General features: G+C 50.5%; 2 protein-coding genes across 2 annotated transcripts; one reads left to right on the forward strand and one right to left on the reverse strand.

Annotated features, from left to right (window-relative positions):
• Nucleotides 1-2,420: 2,420 nt before the first annotated feature.
• Nucleotides 2,421-6,953, reverse strand: rtca (RNA 3'-terminal phosphate cyclase). The gene is made up of 5 exons (XM_056414724.1): nucleotides 6,763-6,953; nucleotides 6,582-6,682; nucleotides 6,071-6,214; nucleotides 5,851-5,974; nucleotides 2,421-3,225 (listed from the first exon to the last, which is right to left on the reverse strand). Exons 1-5 carry the CDS (start codon nucleotides 6,805-6,807, stop codon nucleotides 3,190-3,192), a joined length of 450 nt encoding a protein of 149 aa, XP_056270699.1. The 5' UTR covers nucleotides 6,808-6,953; the 3' UTR covers nucleotides 2,421-3,189.
• Nucleotides 6,954-7,972: 1,019 nt separating this feature from the next.
• Nucleotides 7,973-19,211, forward strand: dbt (dihydrolipoamide branched chain transacylase E2). The gene is made up of 11 exons (XM_056414057.1): nucleotides 7,973-8,070; nucleotides 8,858-8,990; nucleotides 10,045-10,120; nucleotides 10,354-10,535; nucleotides 10,626-10,753; nucleotides 14,371-14,605; nucleotides 14,748-14,914; nucleotides 15,180-15,257; nucleotides 15,332-15,523; nucleotides 17,947-18,018; nucleotides 18,225-19,211. Exons 1-11 carry the CDS (start codon nucleotides 8,026-8,028, stop codon nucleotides 18,390-18,392), a joined length of 1,476 nt encoding a protein of 491 aa, XP_056270032.1. The 5' UTR covers nucleotides 7,973-8,025; the 3' UTR covers nucleotides 18,393-19,211.
• Nucleotides 19,212-19,240: the final 29 nt, after the last annotated feature.

Raw genomic sequence — 19,240 nt, forward strand, 5'->3', positions numbered from 1 at the left:
TGTCCTTATCCTTCCACTCTGCTGGAGCATCCTCTCTCCTCTGTCCTTGTCCTTCACTCTGCTAGAGCATCCTCTGTCCTTATCCTTCCTCTGCTGGAGCATCCTCTCCCCTCTGGCCTTATCCTTCACTCTGCTAGGGCATCCTCTCTCCTCTGTCCTTATCCTTCACTCTTAGAGCATCCTCTCTGTCCTTATCCTTCACTCTGCTGGAGCATCCTCTCTCCTATGTCCTTATCCTTCCTCTGCTGGGCATCCTCTCTCCTCTGTCCTTATCCTTCACTCTGCTAGAGCATCCTCTCTCCTCTGCCTTATCCTTAAACTCTGCTAGAGCATCCTCTCTCCTCTGTCGCTTATCCTTCACTCTGCTGGGCATCCTCTCTCTCCTCTGTCCTTATCCTTCACTCTGCTGAGCATCTCTCTCCTCTGTCCTTATCCTTCACTCTGCTGAGCATCCTCTCTCCTCTGTCCTTATCCTTCTCTGCTGGAGCATCCTCTCTCGCCTCTATCCTCATCCTTCACTCTGCTAGGGCATCCTCTCCTCTGTCGCCCATCCTTCCTCTGCTGGAGCATCCTCTCTCCTCTGTCCCCATCTCAGAAGCTCTTAACAGGGCAGCCTCTCTCTCCTCTGCCCGCCCAATAGCCCCTCTGCTAGAGCAGCCTCTCTCCTCTGCCCTTATCCTTCACTCTGCTGGAAGCATCTCTCTCCTCTGTCCTTATCCTTCACTCTGAACCTCCTCCTTGCCCATCCTAAACTCTGCTAGAGCATCCTCTCCACCCTTATCCTCGGCTCTTTCAGAGAATCTCCTCTGTCCTATCCTTCACTCTGCTGGAGCATCTCTCTCCTCTGTCCTTGTCCTTCACTCTGCTAGAGCAGCCTCTCTCCTCTGTCCTTATCCTTCACTCTGCTGAGCATCCTCTCTCCTCTGTCCTTATCCTTCCTCTGCTAGAGCATCCTCTGCCCTTATCCTTCACTCTGCTAGAGCATCCTCTCTCTCCTCTGTCCTTATCCTTCACTCTGCTAGAGAATCCTCTCTCTCCTCTGTCCTCATCCTTCACTCTGCTAGAACATCCTCTCTCTCCTCTGTCCTCATCCTTCTCTCTGCTAGAGCAGCAACTCTCTCCTCTGTCCTTATCCTTCACTCTGCTAGAGAATCCTCTCTCTCCTCTGTCATATCCTTCACTCTGCTAGAGCATCCTATCTCTCCTCTGTCCTCATCATGCACTCTGCTAGAGCATCCTCTCTCCTCTGTCCATATCCTTCACTCTGCTAGACATCCTCTCTCCTCTGTCTTATCCTTGCTCTGCTAGAGCATCGTCACTCCTCTGCCCTCATCCTAAACTCTGCTAGCACACACACACACAGGGTCACACACACACACAGAGGGTCACACACAGGGTCACACACACACACAGGGTCACACACACACACACACACACAGGGTCACACACACACACAGGGTCACACACACACACACACACACAGGGTCACACACACACACACACAGGGTCACACACAGGGTCACACACACACACACACAGGGTCACACACACACACAGGGTCACACACAGGGTCACACACACAGGGCTACACACACAGGGTCACACACACAGGGTCACACACACAGGGCTACACACACAGGGTTACACACACACACACAGGGTTACACACACACACACAGGGTTACACACAGGGTCACACACACAGAGGGTCACACACACACACACACAGAGGGTCACACACAGGGTCACACACACACAGGGTCACACACTAGGGCTGCAACTAACGATTATTTTGATAATCGATTAATCGGTTGATTATTTTATCGATTAATCGATTAATCGGATAAAAAACAAAAAAACTTTAATTTTCAACCCTTTATTCAAAACAGGGTCCGTACGGTCATGGAAAACCTGGAAAAGTCATGGAATTTTTAAATGGCTATTAGCAGGCCTATAAAAGTAATTGAAAAAAATAGAATCCCAAAATATTTGGAAAAGTAATGAAAATTTGTTTGATTCAAATTTTAATTTACACGGTACATATATGGTATGCTTTGGAATTCTCATTGTTAGTTTAAATACTACATCTTCTCACTTTGTCACGTATAGACAGTTGTCACAAAATGTTTAATCATGGAAATTTGGTTTAAAGTCATGGAAAGGTCCTGGAGATCCACTGGTCACCATGGTGATGAACCCTGTTCACTGGTCACCATGGTGATGAACCTGTCCACTGGTCACCATGGTGATGAACCTGTTCACTGGTCACCATGGTGATGAACCTGTTCACTGGTCACCATGGTGATGAACCGTCACAAACAGACTGACAGCTCTCCTCTCCTGAGCAGTGGTCCCCATGTGGCTCCGCCCCCTGAACAATACCAGAGACGCGTTCCGATGTATTCTTGTGTTCACCTGGCCCGCTGCCGTTGAGATTGCAGTGAGACGCGGAAAAAATGTGAAGTGGTGCTCTTCTTCACAATAAAACATCTTTGATGAGACGTGTCGCGTCTCGGCCAATCAGCGTTCAGATGTCCACAGCGTTTGGGAAGTTAGGTTAGCTTGAATGTTAGTCCGCTACATTTGCTGCTGTCACGCTGCACGGTGTAGCGATGCTAACAAAGTACCCGTACGTTAAAAACGATGTGATTTAGCATATTTTTAGTATCGATACTTCATTAAAAGAGCGCCCGATCAGAGCTCACGCGCTGCTCCGCTCCGTTAAATGCTGTCTGCACGCGCAGCGCTCACAGCGAGTGGGGGCGTGGCTTATCTCCGTTGCCTTTCTCCGTGGAAAAATATTTTCCGCTATCCGCCACGGAATAAATAACCACGTTTTCTACGTTCTACTCTTGTGGAAATGCCACACACGTGGTGACATGTAGCGCCCTGGTGTCTGGGGTCATGACGTCACCCGGAGGCGCACTCAGCTCCGTGAATGTCTCCGACGACGTGAAGGACTTCCGCATCCAGCGCCACGTGAGCAGCAGCAGCCAATTAGATTCATCAACAGAGGAGCAGCTCAGCGCTGATTGGCTCTCACAACGCAGCGTTCCGTCTCTCCCTCCCTCTTGTTTCTCCTGCGCCTCTCTGCGCTCAAATCTACTTTGTTTATACTCCGTGACTTATTGAGCGCCGTAATAATCGCGCGACACAACGAATCGATAATGAAATTCGTTGCCAACTATTTTAATAATCGATTTTTATCGATTCGTTGTTGCAGCCCTATCACACACACACACAGGGTCACACACACACACAGGGTCACACACAGGGTCACACACACACAGGGTCACACACACACAGGGTCACACACACACACACACAGGGTCACACACACACACAGGGTCACACACAGGGTCACACACACACAGGGTCACACACACACACAGGGTCACACACAGGGTCACACACACACACAGGGTCACACACACACACACACAGGGTCACACACACACACACACACACACACACACAGGGTCACACACACACACACAGGGTCACACACACACACACACACAGGGTCACACACACACACAGGGTCACACACAGGGTCACACACACACAGGGTCACACACACACACAGGGTCACACACACACACACACAGGGTCACACACACACACACACAGGGTCACACACACACACACAGAGGGTCACACACACACACAGGGCTACACACACAGGGTCACACACACAGGGTCACACACACAGGGTCACACACACAGGGCTACACACACAGGGTCACACACACAGGGTCACACACACAGGGTCACACACACAGGGTCACACACACACACAGGGTCACACACACACACAGGGTCACACACACACACAGGGTCACACACACACACACACATGTAACTGACCTCATTCTGATGTCACAGTCACATGGTGGACACACACACAGTAAAAAAACCTGGAGACACACAGAGTACATGTAGTACACAGAGTACACAGAGTACACAGAGTACACACAGTAAACACAGAGAGTACATGTAGTACACAGAGTACACAGAGTACATGTAGTACACACAGTAAACACAGAGAGTACATGTAGTACACAGAGTACATGTAGTACACACAGTAAACACAGAGAGTACATGTAGTACACAGAGTACACAGAGTACACAGAGTACACAGAGTACATGTAGTACACACAGTAAACACAGAGAGTACATGTAGTACACAGAGTACACAGAGTACATGTAGTACACACAGAGTACATGTAGTACACACAGTAAACACAGAGAGTACATGTAGTACACAGAGTACATGTAGTACACGTAGTAAACACAGAGAGTACATGTAGTACACACAGAGAGTACATGTAGTACACAGAGTACATGTAGTACACGTAGTAAACACAGAGAGTACATGTAGTACACAGAGTACATGTAGTACACGTAGTAAACACAGAGAGTACATGTAGTACACAGGTGGTACAGAGTACACAGAGAGTACATGTAGTACACAGAGTACATGTAGTACACAGAGTACATGTAGTACAGAGTACACAGAGTACATGTAGTACACAGAGTACATGTAGTACAGAGTACACACAGAGTACATGTAGTACACAGAGTACACAGAGTACATGTAGTACACAGAGTACATGTAGTACAGAGTACACAGAGAGTACATGTAGTACACAGAGTACACACAGAGAGTACATGTAGTACAGAGTACAGTGTGTACATGTAGTACACAGTGTGTACTCATGTACTTGTACCTTGTACACGGTGTGTACTATGTACTTGTACTTGACGTGTGTACTTGTATTGTACACGTGTACTGCGGTACTGTACTTTGACGGTGTGTACTGCGTGTACTTGTGTACCTTGACTGTACCGCGCGTGTACTTGTACTCGTACTGACGTGTGTACTTGTACCACTGACGGTGTGTACCATGCGGTACTTGTACCTTGACGGTGTGTACTGCGTGCACTTGTACCTTGACGTGTGTACCGCGGTACTTGTACTGATCTGTGTACTGCCGCGGTACTGTACCTTGACGGTCTGTACTGCGTGTACTTGTACCTTGACGGTGTGTACTGAGTGTACTTGTACCTTGACGGTGTGTACTGCGTGTACTTGTACCTTGACGGTGTGTACTGCGTGTACTTGTACCTTGACGGTGTGTACTGCGTGTACTTGTACCTTGACGGTGTGTACTGCGTGTACTTGTACCTTGACGGTGTGTACTGCGTGTACTTGTACCTTGACGGTGTGTACTGCGTGTACTTGTACCTTGACGGTGTGTACTGCGTGTACTTGTACCTTGACGGTCTGTACTGCGTGTACTTGTACCTTGACGGTGTGTACCTGCGTACTGCCTTGACGGTGTGTACTGCGTGTACTTGTACCTTGACGGTGTGTACTGTGTACTTGTACCTTGACGGTGTGTGTACTGACGGTGTGTACTGGGATGTGTACTTGTACCTGATCGTGTGTACTGCGTACCTTGACCATGTACTTGTACCTTGACGGTCTGTACTGCGTGTACTTGTACCTTGACGGTGTGTACTGAGTGTACTTGTACCTTGACGGTGTGTACTGAGTGTACTTGTACCTTGACGGTGTGTACTGCGTGTACTTGTACCTTGACGGTCTGTACTGCGTGTACTTGTACCTTGACGGTGTGTACTGCGTGTACTTGTACCTTGACGGTGTGTACTGCGTGTACTTGTACCTTGACGTGTGTACTAGTGTACTTGTACCTTGACGGTGTGTACTTGTACCTTGACGGTGTGTACTGCGTGTACTTGTACCTTGACGGTGTGTACTTGTACCTTGACGGTGTGTACTGAGTGTACTTGTACCTTGACGGTGTGTACTGCGTGTACTTGTACCTTGACGGTGTAGTCGATCTGAGGAGCCATCTCTGCGTTGGTTCCTCCCTTCAGGATGAGCCGAGAGGACGAGTCAGAGAACAGAGCGCAGGGCAGCGCCACCTGCAGGAGCAGACACACACTCCTACACACACACACACACACACACACACACACACACACGCGCGCACGGTTAGGACAACAGGCCATGTTGTGATCTGGACGCACGCGCACCACTCACCCGGCGGTCTTGGTGTCGGCCGTGTGGTTCCCGGACTGGATCTTGCCTGGAGTCAGGCTGATGTCCGTGGAGCCGACGGCGGCTCCCTGCAGGCTGCCGGAGCACAGGTCTGAGACCAGCTGCAGGCCGCTCAGGTGCTGTGGTCTGCACGCGCACACACACACACACGCACACACACACACACACACACACACATTAACTTTCTTCACACGCGACTGGTGCCTCCGTGCAGCGGCGCTCCTGCAGCCCGCAGCGGGATGAATGAGCCGGGGGACCGGGGGACCGGGCCGGCGTCGCGCTCGGACTCAACTACACCGTGAAGATCAAACTCATAGAGCTCGAACTGAAAGAGCAGCATCCAAAGAACCCAGAACCGGAAATGAAACCAGAACAATGAGGTTTTAAGAACGCGGGCCTTTGTGTGAATGCTAGACTGCTAACTCGGTTAGCCGCCGCCTCGGCGCCAATGAATAGGCTATCGTTAGCCTGCTAGCCCGTTAGCTCCACTCACCTGAGCCCCGGTGTGCTCCTGCCGGCGCGGACTTTGCTGATGTTGATGGAGGAGCCGGTGATGCAGCTGAGCGCCGCGGAGACCCGCAGGATCTGTCCGCCCTGCAGAGGCGACACCGGGGAGCAGGTGAGCCACCGACCGCTAGCATGGTAGCATGTAGCATGTTACATGTTATACTCACTCCCTCCATCACGCTGCCGTCGATCTCCACCGCGGAGGACTCCATCTTCTTCTTCTGCGTATTCTGCTTCTTCCTCTTCTGTTTGAGGTTATTCTGCTTCTTGTTATTCTTATTCTTGTTCTTGTTCTTGTTCTTCTTCTGCTTCTGCTGTTTGAGATTCTTCTTCTTCGAGAACTTCTCTCCGTCAAGTTAGACCAAACACATAAACGGAACAACTACAGACACTTCCGTTCACTTTCAAAATAATGTACATAATATATAATAATATATATATATATATATAGAGAGAGAGAGAGAGAGAGATAGATAGATAGATAGATAGAAATGTATATATATGGATGAATAGATAGATGGATGGATATATATATATGAATAAATAGATGGATGGATGGATATCCATCTATCTATCATCTATATATATACACATCTATGTATATATATGTGTAGATATGGAAATATATATGTATATATAGATAGATGTATATAAATATAGATGCGAGATAGATAGATGGATATATAGATATATAGCACATAAGGAAGAAGAATAATTCTTTTTTCTCTTCCTCTTTTTTGAGGATTAACATGGTGGTAAAGACAATGAAGAAGAAGAAGAATCTCCGGCAATGCTTACTTACATTATACACCTAATTATAGTATTGAATTATTTTACACAAACCAGTACATGAACTGTGTTGTTTTCTATGAAGGAAATAGCATGTTCTTTATTTTGAAAAGCAGTTCCGGTATCTCCTGTTTAACTTGTCGCCTCCTGCACGCAGCGTGAGTCACTGTGACGTCATCATAACACAATATGAAAACAAATCTCTTTCATGCATTTGTTTCCTTCATAATGAGAAAGGAAGTATAAATGTAGATAATAAATACATTACCCTTTTTAATTCCGATGTATTGTACTTTTGATGGTATTCTTTCTTATTTCCATTGTAGTTTTCTTACTTTTTAATTGTATATTTCTTGATTTTTTTGTGCACGTCTTGACTGTATTTTTAATATGAGAATACACCCGCGCAGATGCATTCTCTGTGAACACCTACCAAGAAGAGACGTTCACAGATAGAATGAGAGTACACATGGAACATTATCCAAATAGAATACAGAATAATTGTACTTTTAGAAGTGCCTGTAGTTCCGCCGCTGGCCGCTGGATGGCGTCGTGACGTCACCCGCAGCTCGGAACAGGACTCGGGCGGTGAGTGGCTGCTGAGGGCGCGCGCAGCGGGGACGGAAGTCGTTAGACTAAAGATGGCGGCGGTCACCAGAGGCTCCTTCGCTGTGTTCCGGCAGCTGGTGAGGAAGAGGCTGAAGTCGGTCTATAATGTCTGTTTGTTGCTTTTCACTTGTTTGTTTACTTCCGCTGCTCACGCGGACGGAATGACGTCATCACCCTTGCTCTCTGTTGGCCCGCTAGCTTAGCCTGTGAGCTGTCGTAACGTCTGTTGTCACGCTTATGCTAATAATGCTAAAAGGATGACGTAAAACTGCTTTCTGGTGGTTGTGTGTGTGCGCGCGCGCGCACGTCTCTGTGTGTGTGTGTGTGGTAAGGTTTACCATAGGGGGTAACTGACATGCTACCTGTGTGTTGGCAGCTTCAATTAGCTTCCTGCTAATATACACAGTGACCTACCTGTCAGGTGACCTTTGACCTGTCTCTCTGTGAGGACTCTGCCTGTCAGGTGACCTTTGACCTGTCTGTCTCTCTGTGAGGACTCTGCCTGTCAGGTGACATTTGACCTGTCTGTCTCTCTGTGAGGACTCTGCCTGTCAGGTGACCTTTGACCTGTCTGTCTCTCTGTGAGGACTCTGCCTGTCAGGTGACCTTTGACCTGTCTGTCTCTCTGTGAGGACTCTGCCTGTCAGGTGACCTTTGACCTGTCTGTTTCTCTGTGAGGACTCTGCCTGTCAGGTGACCTTTGACCTGTCTGTCTCTCTGTGAGGACTCTGCCTGTCAGGTGACCTCTGACCTGTCTGTCTCTCTGTGAGGACTCTGTCTGTCAGGTGACCTTTGACCTGTCTGTCTCTCTGTGAGGACTCTGCCTGTCAGGTGACCTTTGACCTGTCTGTCTCTTCCTGTCAGCTGACTCATCAGTACCGGCGTCGATGTTTCCGGCTGCTGAGCTTCAGGTCCGACCGGACCATTCGTCCTCTGAGCTTCGGATGGGAATCGAGCCTGCAGGTGTTCAGCAGCAGGACCCTGCACTCCTCCGCCGGTAGGTCCAGACCTGCAGGACTCTGATGAGTCAGCAGGTCTTATAATTAGAATCCTGAGCTGGACTCAAAGGCCTGAAACACGCCCTGGGTCTGGCTTCAGGTTTTGAGGAAGTCTCTGCTCCGCCTCATAGAAGTTACGAGTCCTCCCAGTTCAGAGAACCAGATCAACAGGTTTCATTCCACAGAGGCTGAGATACAGGTTTGATCAAGTTGGATCAGGTTGGATCAGGTTTCATCAGGTTTCATCAGGTTGGATCAGGTTTCATCAGGTTGGATCAGGTTTCATCAGGTTGGATCAGGTTTCATCAGGTTTCATCAGGTTGGATCAGGTTTCATCAGGTTTCATCAGGTTGGATCATGTTTCATCAGGTTGGATCAGGTTTCATCAGGTTGGATCAGGTTGGATCAGGTTTCATCAGGTTGGATCAGGTTTCATCAGGTTGGATCATGTTTCATCAGGTTTCATCAGGTTGGATCAGGTTTCATCAGGTTGGATCAGGTTTCATCAGGTTTCATCAGGTTGGATCAGGTTGGATCAGGTTTCATCAGGTTGGATCAGGTTTCATCAGGTTGGATCAGGTTTCATCAGGTTTCATCAGGTTGGATCATGTTTCATCAGGTTGGATCATGTTTCATCAGGTTGGATCAGGTTTCATCAGGTTGGATCAGGTATCATCAGGTTTCATCAGGTTGGATCAGGTTGGATCATCAGGTTTCATCAGGTTGGATCAGGTTTCATCAGGTTGGATCAGGTTTCATCAGGTTTCATCAGGTTTCATCAGGTTGGATCAGGTTGGATCAGGTTTCATCAGGTTGGATCAGGTTTCATCAGGTTGGATCAGGTTTCATCAGGTTGGATCAGGTTTCATCAGGTTTCATCAGGTTGGATCAGGTTTCATCAGGTTCGATCAGGTTTCATCAGGTTTCATCAGGTCTCGGATCAGAGGAGTCCTTCAGTCCCGATCCTCATCTTCACAGGAAGCGATGAAGTCATTGATGAAGACTTGATGAAGACTTGATGATGTCATGATGATGTCATGTTGTCCCCTCTAGTGAATCGAGGACCAGTCGTCTCGTTCAAACTGTCCGACATTGGAGAGGGAATCATGGAGGTGACGGTGAAGGAGTGGTGAGTCCTGAGACCACATGAGTCCTGAGACCACATGAGTCCTGAGACCACGAGACTACTAAGACCACATGAGTCTTGAGACCACGAGACTACTGAGACCACGAGACTACTGAGACCATGAGTCCACACGAGTCCTGAGACCACGAGACTTCTTGGACCACGAGACGACTTACCCAAGACTTCGTAAACTGACCAGAGACCAGTTTGTCCCTGAATGGATGCATGTCCCTCAGGTACGTGAAGGAGGGGGACAAGGTGTCCCAGTTTGACAGTATCTGTGAGGTCCAGAGCGACAAGGCCTCCGTCACCATCACCAGCCGCTACGATGGCGTCATCAAGAAGCTCTACTACGCCGTGGACGCCACGGCGCTGGTGGGGAAGCCGCTGGTGGACATCGAGACCGAGTCCAGTTCAGGTGAGACGGGAGCCCTGATGTTGGTTTGGAACCAGGTCTTCAGGGTCTCCTGGTGTTCTGGTTTCACACTAAGACCTTGTTGTGGATCAGAGGTGATCCAGGAGGAGGACGTGGTGGAGACGCCCGCCATGGCTCGAGAAGAGCACACCCACCAGGAGATCAAAGGACTCAAGACCCAGGCCACGCCCGCCGTCAGGCGCCTCGCCATGGAGAACAACGTGAGTCTGTCCCCAGTCAGTTCCTCCTGTCTCCAGTCTGTCTCCAGTCTGTTCCTAGTGTCTCCAGTCCATCTCCAGTCTGTTCCTAGTGTCTCCAGTCTGTTCCTAGTGTCTCCAGTCCGTCTCCAGTCTGTTCCTAGTGTCACCAGTCCATCTTCAGTCTGTTCCTAGTGTCACCAGTCCATCTTCAGTCTGTTCCTAGTGTCTCCAGTCTGTTCTTAGTGTCTCCAGTCCATCTTCAGTCTGTTCCTAGTGTCACCAGTCCATCTTCAGTCTGTTCCTAGTGTCTCCAGTCTGTTCTTAGTGTCTCCAGTCCATCTTCAGTCTGTTCCTAGTGTCACCAGTCCATCTTCAGTCTGTTCCTAGTGTCTCCAGTCTGTTCTTAGTGTCTCCAGTCCATCTTCAGTCTGTTCCTAGTGTCACCAGTCTATCTTCAGTCTGTTCCTAGTGTCACCAGTCCATCTTCAGTCTGTTCCTAGTGTCACCAGTCTATCTTCAGTCTGTTCCTAGTGTCACCAGTCCATCTTCAGTCTGTTCCTAGTGTCTCCAGTCTGTTCCTAGTGTCACCAGTCCATCTTCAGTCTGTTCCTAGTGTCTCCAGTCCGTCTTCAGTCTGTTCCTAGTGTCACCAGTCCATCTTCAGTCTGTTCCTAGTGTCTCCAGTATGTTCCTAGTGTCTCCAGTCTGTTCCTAGTGTCTCCAGTCCGTCTTCAGTCTGTTCCTAGTGTCTCCAGTCCGTCTTCAGTCTGTTCCTAGTGTCTCCAGTCCGTCTTCAGTCTGTTCCTAGTGTCACCAGTCCATCTTCAGTCTGTTCCTAGTGTCTCCAGTATGTTCCTAGTGTCTCCAGTCTGTTCCTAGTGTCTCCAGTCCGTCTTCAGTCTGTTCCTAGTGTCTCCAGTCCGTCTTCAGTCTGTTCCTAGTGTCTCCAGTCCGTCTTCAGTCTGTTCCTCCTGTCTCCAGTCCATCTTCAGTCTGTTCCTAGTGTCTCCAGTCTGTTCCTAGTGTCACCAGTCCATCTTCAGTCTGTTCCTAGTGTCTCCAGTCCATCTTCAGTCTGTTCCTAGTGTCACCAGTCCATCTTCAGTCTGTTCCTAGTGTCTCCAGTCTGTTCCTAGTGTCACCAGTCCATCTTCAGTCTGTTCCTAGTGTCTCCAGTCTGTTCCTAGTGTCACCAGTCCATCTTCAGTCTGTTCCTAGTGTCTCCAGTCCATCTTCAGTCTGTTCCTAGTGTCACCAGTCCATCTTCAGTCTGTTCCTAGTGTCACCAGTCCATCTTCAGTCTGTTCTTAGTGTCTCCAGTATGTTCCTAGTGTCTCCAGTCTGTTCCTAGTGTCTCCAGTCCGTCTTCAGTCTGTTCCTAGTGTCTCCAGTCCGTCTCCAGTCTGTTCCTAGTGTCTCCAGTCCGTCTTCAGTCTGTTCCTAGTGTCTCCAGTCCGTCTTCAGTCTGTTCCTAGTGTCTCCAGTCCGTCTCCAGTCTGTTCCTAGTGTCTCCAGTCCGTCTTCAGTCTGTTCCTAGTGTCTCCAGTCCGTCTTCAGTCTGTTTCCAGTGTCTCCAGTCCATCTCCAGTCTGTTCCTAGTGTCTCCAGTCTGTTCCTAGTGTCTCCAGTCCGTCTTCAGTCTGTTCCTAGTGTCTCCAGTCCGTCTTCAGTCTGTTTCTAGTGTCTCCAGTCTGTCTTCAGTCTGTTCCTAGTGTCTCCAGTCTGTTCCTAGTGTCTCCAGTCTGTTCCTAGTGTCTCCAGTCCGTCTCCAGTCTGTTCCTAGTGTCTCCAGTCTGTTCCTAGTGTCTCCAGTCTGTTCCTAGTGTCTCCAGTCCGTCTTCAGTCTGTTCCTAGTGTCTCCAGTCCGTCGTCAGTCTGTTCCTAGTGTCTCCAGTCCGTCTTCAGTCTGTTCCTAGTGTCTCCAGTCTGTTTCTAGTGTCTCCAGTCTGTCTCCAGTCTGTTCCTAGTGTCTCCAGTTCGTCTTCAGTCTGTTCCTAGTGTCTCCAGTCTGTCTTCAGTCTGTTTCTAGTGTCTCCAATCTGGCTTCAGTCTGTTCTTAGTGTCTCCAGTCCATCTTCAGTCTGTTCCTAGTGTCTCCAGTCTGTCTCCAGTCTGTTCCTAGTGTCTCCAGTCTGTCTCCAGTCTGTTCCTAGTGTCTCCAGTCTGTCTCCAGTCTGTTCCTAGTGTCTCCAGTCTGTTCCTAGTGTCTCCAGTCCGTCTTCAGTCTGTTCCTAGTGTCTCCAGTCCGTCGTCAGTCTGTTCCTAGTGTCTCCAGTCTGTTCCTAGTGTCTCCAGTCCGTCTTCAGTCTGTTCCTAGTGTCTCCAGTCTGTTTCTAGTGTCTCCAGTCCATCTTCAGTCTGTTCCTAGTGTCTCCAGTCCATCTTCAGTCTGTTCCTAGTGTCACCAGTCCATCTTAAGTCTGTTCCTAGTGTCTCCAGTCCATCTTCAGTCTGTTCCTAGTGTCACCAGTCCATCTTCAGTCTGTTCCTAGTGTCTCCAGTCTGTTCCTAGTGTCTCCAGTCCGTCTTCAGTCTGTTCCTAGTGTCTCCAGTCCGTCTTCAGTCTGTTCCTAGTGTCTCCAGTCCGTCTTCAGTCTGTTCCTAGTGTCACCAGTCCATCTTCAGTCTGTTCCTAGTGTCTCCAGTCTGTTCTTAGTGTCTCCATTATGTTCCTAGTGTCTCCAGTCCGTCTTCAGTCTGTTCCTAGTGTCTCCAGTCCGTCTTCAGTCTGTTCCTAGTGTCTCCAGTCCGTCTCCAGTCTGTTCCTAGTGTCTCCAGTCCATCTTCAGTCTGTTCCTAGTGTCTCCAGTCTGTTCCTAGTGTCTCCAGTCCGTCTTCAGTCTGTTCCTAGTGTCTCCAGTCTGTCTTCAGTCTGTTTCTAGTGTCTCCAGTCTGTTCCTAGTGTCTCCAGTCCGTCTTCAGTCTGTTTCTAGTGTCTCCAGTCTGTTCCTAGTGTCTCCAGTCTGTTCCTAGTGTCTCCAGTCCGTCTTCAGTCTGTTCCTAGTGTCTCCAGTCCGTCTCCAGTCTGTTCCTAGTGTCTCCAGTCCGTCTTCAGTCTGTTCCTAGTGTCTCCAGTCCGTCTTCAGTCTGTTCCTAGTGTCTCCAGTCTGTTCCTAGTGTCTCCAGTCTGTCTCCAGTCTGTTCCTAGTGTCTCCAGTCCGTCTTCAGTCTGTTCCTAGTGTCTCCAGTCTGTTCCTAGTGTCTCCAGTCTGTTCCTAGTGTCTCCAGTTCGTCTTCAGTCTGTTCCTAGTGTCTCCAGTCTGTCTTCAGTCTGTTTCTAGTGTCTCCAATCTGGCTTCAGTCTGTTCTTAGTGTCTCCAGTCCATCTTCAGTCTGTTCCTAGTGTCTCCAGTCTGTTCCTAGTATCTCCAGTCTGTCTTCAGTCTGTTCCTAGTGTCTTCAGTCTGTTCCTAGTGTCTCCAGTCTGTCTTCAGTCTGTTTCTAGTGTCTCCAATCTGGCTTCAGTCTGTTCTTAGTGTCTCCAGTCCATCTTCAGTCTGTTCCTAGTGTCTCCAGTCTGTTCCTAGTATCTCCAGTCTGTCTTCAGTCTCTTCCTCCTGTCCCCAGACCGTCCCCAGTCCCCCACCTGTCCCCACTCGGTCCAGTGTTCCCTGTGACTGGTTTGACGGTCCTCACAGATTAAGCTCAGTGAGGTGGTGGGGTCGGGGCGAGACGGACGGATCCTGAAGGAGGACATCCTGAACTTCCTGGCGAAGCAGACCGGAGCCATCATACCTCCGACCCTGTTCCAGGAGATCCAGACTCCACCCTCTGCTGCTGCCAGGCCTGTGGGCACTACGGCAGTCATCGGACCTCCACCCGCCACACCCAAACCTATCTTCACCGGGAAGGACGTCACCGAGCCCCTCAAAGGTCAGTGTCTCTGGTCAGACCGGTGAGATGTGGACATGGTTGTCTCTGATGTGGTCTCCAGTCTCTGTAGACCCTGGTCCCCTCAGACACCAGACCAGGTGTCTGAACACACCTGTGATGTGGTCCAACTCGTGTCCTCCAGGTTTCCACAGAGCGATGGTGAAGACGATGACGGCGGCGCTGAAGATCCCTCACTTCGGTTACTGTGACGAGGTGGACCTGAGCCGCCTGGTGGCCCTGAGAGCTGAGCTCCGGCCCGCGGCCGAAGGTCGTGGGGTCAGACTGACCTACATGCCCTTCTTCATCAAGGTGACACCACCGTGACACCACCAATGACACCACCGTGACACCACCGTGACACCATCGTGACACCACCGTGACACCACCGTGACACCATCGTGACACCACCGTGACACCACCGTGACACCATCGTGACACCACCGTGACACCACCGTGACACCACCGTGACACCATCGTGACACCATCGTGACACCACCGTGACACCATCGTGACACCACCGTGACACCACCGTGACACCACCATAACAAGTAACTCTTTGTTCTCATTGGTCCAGGCCGCCTCCCTCGGCCTCCTCCACTTCCCCATCCTCAACTCCTCATTGGATGAAAGCTGCCAGAACATCACATACAAGGTTAGTATTGAGACTCTGTACCTCAGCAGAATCCTTCAAGACCCAACCGACTCCTTGTGGTTCTGTTCCCGAAGGCGGCGCATAACATCGGCCTGGCCATGGACACGGCTCAGGGTCTGCTGGTCCCCAACCTGAAGAACGTCCAGCAGCTCAGCGTGTTGGACATCGCCCAGGAGCTGACCCGCCTGCAGGCGCTCGGGACCGCTGGCCAGATGGGGACCCACGAGCTGAGCGGGGGGACCTTCACCCTGTCCAACATCGGATCAGTGAGTCCTCCACCACCCTCTAGAACCACAACCAGACCACAGGCACCCTCTAGAACCACAACCAGACCACATCCACCCTCTAGAACCACAACCAGACCACATCCACCCTCTAGAACCACAACCAGACCACAGGCACCCTCTAGAACCACAACCAGACCACATCCACCCTCTAGAACCACAACTAGACCACATCCACCCTCTAGAACCACAACTAGACCACATCCACCCTCTAGAACCACAACTAGACCACATCCACCCTCTAGAACCACAACCAGACCACAGGCACCCTCTAGACCCACAACCAGACCACATCCACCCTCTAGAACAACAACTAGACCACATCCACCCTCTAGAACCACAACTAGACCACATCCACCCTCTAGAACCACAACCAGACCACATCCACCCTCTAGAACCACAACCAGACCACATCCACCCTCTAGAACCACAACTAGACCACATCCACCCTCTAGAACCACAACCAGACCAATCCACCCTCTAGAACCACAACCAGACCACATCCACCCTCTAGAACCACAACTAGACCACATCCACCCTCTAGAACCACAACCAGACCACAGGCACCCTCTAGAACCACAACTAGACCACATCCACCCTCTAGAACCACAACTAGACCACATCCACCCTCTAGAACCACAACTAGACCACATCCACCCTCTAGATCCACAACTAGACCACATCCACCCTCTAGAACCACAACCAGACCACAGGCACCCTCTAGAACCACAACTAGACCACATCCCACTCTAGAACCACAACTAGACCACATCCACCCTCTAGAACCACAACTAGACCACATCCACCCTCTAGAACCACAACTAGACCACATCCACCCTCTAGAACCACAACCAGACCACATCCACCCTATAGAACCACAACCAGACCACAGGCACCCTCTAGAACCACAACCAGACCACATCCACCCTCTAGAACCACAACTAGACCACATCCACCCTCTAGAACCACAACTAGACCACATCCACCCTCTAGAACCACAACCAGACCACATCCACCCTCTAGAACCACAACCAGACCACATCCACACTCTAGAACCACAACTAGACCACATCCACCCTCTAGAACCACAACCAGACCACATCCACACTCTAGAACCACAACCAGACCACATCCACCCTCTAGAACCACAACCAGACCACATCCACACTCTAGAACCACAACCAGACCACATCCACCCTCTAGAACCACAACCAGACCACATGCACCCTCTAGAACCACAACCAGACCACATCCACACTCTAGAACCACAACCAGACCACATCCACCCTCTAGAACCACAACCAGACCACATCCACCCTCTAGAACCACAACCAGACCACATCCACCCTCTAGAACCACAACCAGACCACATCCACCCTCTAGAACCACAACCAGACCACATCCACCCTCTAGAACCACAACCAGACCACATCCACCCTCTAGAACCACAACTAGACCACATCCACCCTCTAGAACCACAACCAGACCACATCCACCCTCTAGAACCACAACCAGACGACATCCACCCTCTAGAACCACAACTAGACCACATCCACCCTCTAGAACCACAACCAGACCACATCCACCCTCTAGAACCACAACCAGACCACATCCACCCTCTAGAACCACAACTAGACCACATCCACCCTCTAGAACCACAACCAGACCACATCCACCCTCTAGAACCACAACCAGACCACATCCACCCTCTAGAACCACAACCAGACCACATCCACACTCTAGAACCACAACCAGACCACATCCACCCTCTAGAACCACAACTAGACCACATCCACCGTCTAGAACCACAACCAGACCACATCCACCCTCTAGAACCACAACCAGACCACATCCACACTCTAGAACCACAACCAGACCACATCCACACTCTAGAACCTCAACCAGACCACATCCACACTCTAGAACCTCAACCAGACCACATCCACCCTCTAGAACCACAACTAGACCACATCCACCCTCTAGAACCACAACCAGACCACATCCACCCTCTAGAACCACAACCAGACCACATCCACACTCTAGAACCACAACCAGACCACATCCACCCTCTAGAACCACAACCAGACCACATCCACCCTCTAGAACCACAACCAGACCACATCCACACTCTAGAACCACAACCAGACCACATCCACACACCAGAACCACAACCAGACCACATCCACCCTCTAGAACCACAACCAGACCATATCCACCCTCTAGAACCACAACCAGACCACATCCACACTCTAGAACCACAACCAGACCACATCCACCCTCTAGAACCACAACCAGACCACATCCACCCTCTAGAACCACAACCAGACCACATCCACACTCTAGAACCACAACCAGACCACATCCACACACCAGAACCCCCTGACAGACCCGTGACTTGTCTTCAGATCGGAGGGACCTACACCAAACCCGTCATTCTTCCTCCTGAAGTCGCCATCGGAGCTCTGGGGAAAATCCAGGTTGGTACCAAACCTCTCGACCCCCCTCGGCCCCTCTCGGCCCCTCTCGGCCCCCCTCGACCCATCTCGGCCCCTCTCGGACCCCTCTCGGCCCCCTCTCGGCCCCCCTCAGCCCATCTCGGCCCCTCTCGGCCCCTCAGCGGCTCGTGTTCTACCCGCGTGCCGTTGGCAAGGCGCCGTCTCTCTGATAACCGTTGTCCCGCCAGGTTGTTCCTCGGTTCGATGCCGGCGGTCAGCTGGTCCGAGCTCACATCATGAACGTCAGCTGGTCGGCGGACCACCGCGTCATCGACGGGGCCACCATGAGCCGGTTCTCCAACCGGTGGAGGGAGTACCTGGAGAACCCGGCCAGCATGCTGCTGGACCTCAAATAAAAGGGATATTTCCCATCAGCCCCTGGGAGACCTCCTCCTCCTCCTTTGAGCAAGGCAGCGGGAGGAGGAGGAGGTCCATCATGTTACGTCCATGACGACCAACACCACTCAGTGGAGGTTTGAGGTACTTCGTCTGTTTCTAATGTTTCACTTCTAACTTCCATCAGTAAATCTAGTGGGAACCGGAGAACCGGAGAACCCAGTCCCACTGTTCCTGTTCGGTCTTCATTGGTCCAGTGTTGTCACAGAAACACCAGGACCTGGTCTGAGACCGGTTCTCACTAGAACCGGGTTCCTGCTCCTCAAACTGAAGTTGTGTGTGTTTTTAAATCCTCCTGATCTGTAGTTGGACCTCCTGGTTCAAAGGGTCTGTGTATGCAAATGAGGTGGGCGGAGCCAGTCATGTGACTGAACCAAAGGTTTCTGAACACCAGCCCCGTTCAAAAGGTTCTGGTCCTCCAGCTTCTGAACACACAGTTCCAACTCAACGGGGTCCTCTGGTCCAGACCCTCCTCTGCTGGATCAGAACCAGTCCTGGTCTCAAGGCTCCGTGGGTCTCATATGAAACTGAAGTGACCTTTGTAAATACTCCTCATGGTTGGTGGTCTGGTTCTGGGCTGGTGTGAAAGAGGTCTCTGTAGACCTGGTCCGCGTGGTGGTCCGACCCGTCTGGTACAGAACCTGTGGATAATCTGTCTTCCTGCTTGGTTTTAGTTTCTAGCGACCGACGAAATGTAAAACTGTAAAAAAAAGCAATGTGTTTTTGTATTTTCGGGTTTGACCTGGAGGACGAAGAATAAAGTTGAAGTGCACAAAGCTGCCGTGGTTTTGACTCTGAGATCCTCCAT

This window comes from Pseudoliparis swirei, chromosome 5, assembly GCF_029220125.1.
Source record: "Pseudoliparis swirei isolate HS2019 ecotype Mariana Trench chromosome 5, NWPU_hadal_v1, whole genome shotgun sequence".
In the NCBI taxonomy this organism is placed as follows: Eukaryota; Metazoa; Chordata; class Actinopteri; order Perciformes; family Liparidae; genus Pseudoliparis; species Pseudoliparis swirei.

What these genes read in the sequence shown, in the direction of transcription:
- dbt (XM_056414057.1), top strand. Translation starts at nt 8,026, where the DNA reads ATGGCGGCGGTCACCAGAGGCTCCTTCGCTGTGTTCCGGCAGCTG. An exon ending in GCCAGAACATCACATACAAG is followed by an intron (nt 15,258 to 15,331) that starts GTTAGTATTGAG and finishes CTGTTCCCGAAG; the next exon opens with GCGGCGCATAACATCGGCCT. An exon ending in CCCTGTCCAACATCGGATCA is followed by an intron (nt 15,524 to 17,946) that starts GTGAGTCCTCCA and finishes ACTTGTCTTCAG; the next exon opens with ATCGGAGGGACCTACACCAA.
- rtca (XM_056414724.1), bottom strand. Translation starts at nt 6,807, where the DNA reads ATGGAGTCCTCCGCGGTGGAGATCGACGGCAGCGTGATGGAGGGA. An exon ending in ACGGCAGCGTGATGGAGGGA is followed by an intron (nt 6,683 to 6,762) that starts GTGAGTATAACA and finishes TCGCCTCTGCAG; the next exon opens with GGCGGACAGATCCTGCGGGT. An exon ending in AGATCGACTACACCGTCAAG is followed by an intron (nt 3,226 to 5,850) that starts GTACAAGTACAC and finishes TGTGTGTGATAG; the next exon opens with GGCTGCAACAACGAATCGAT.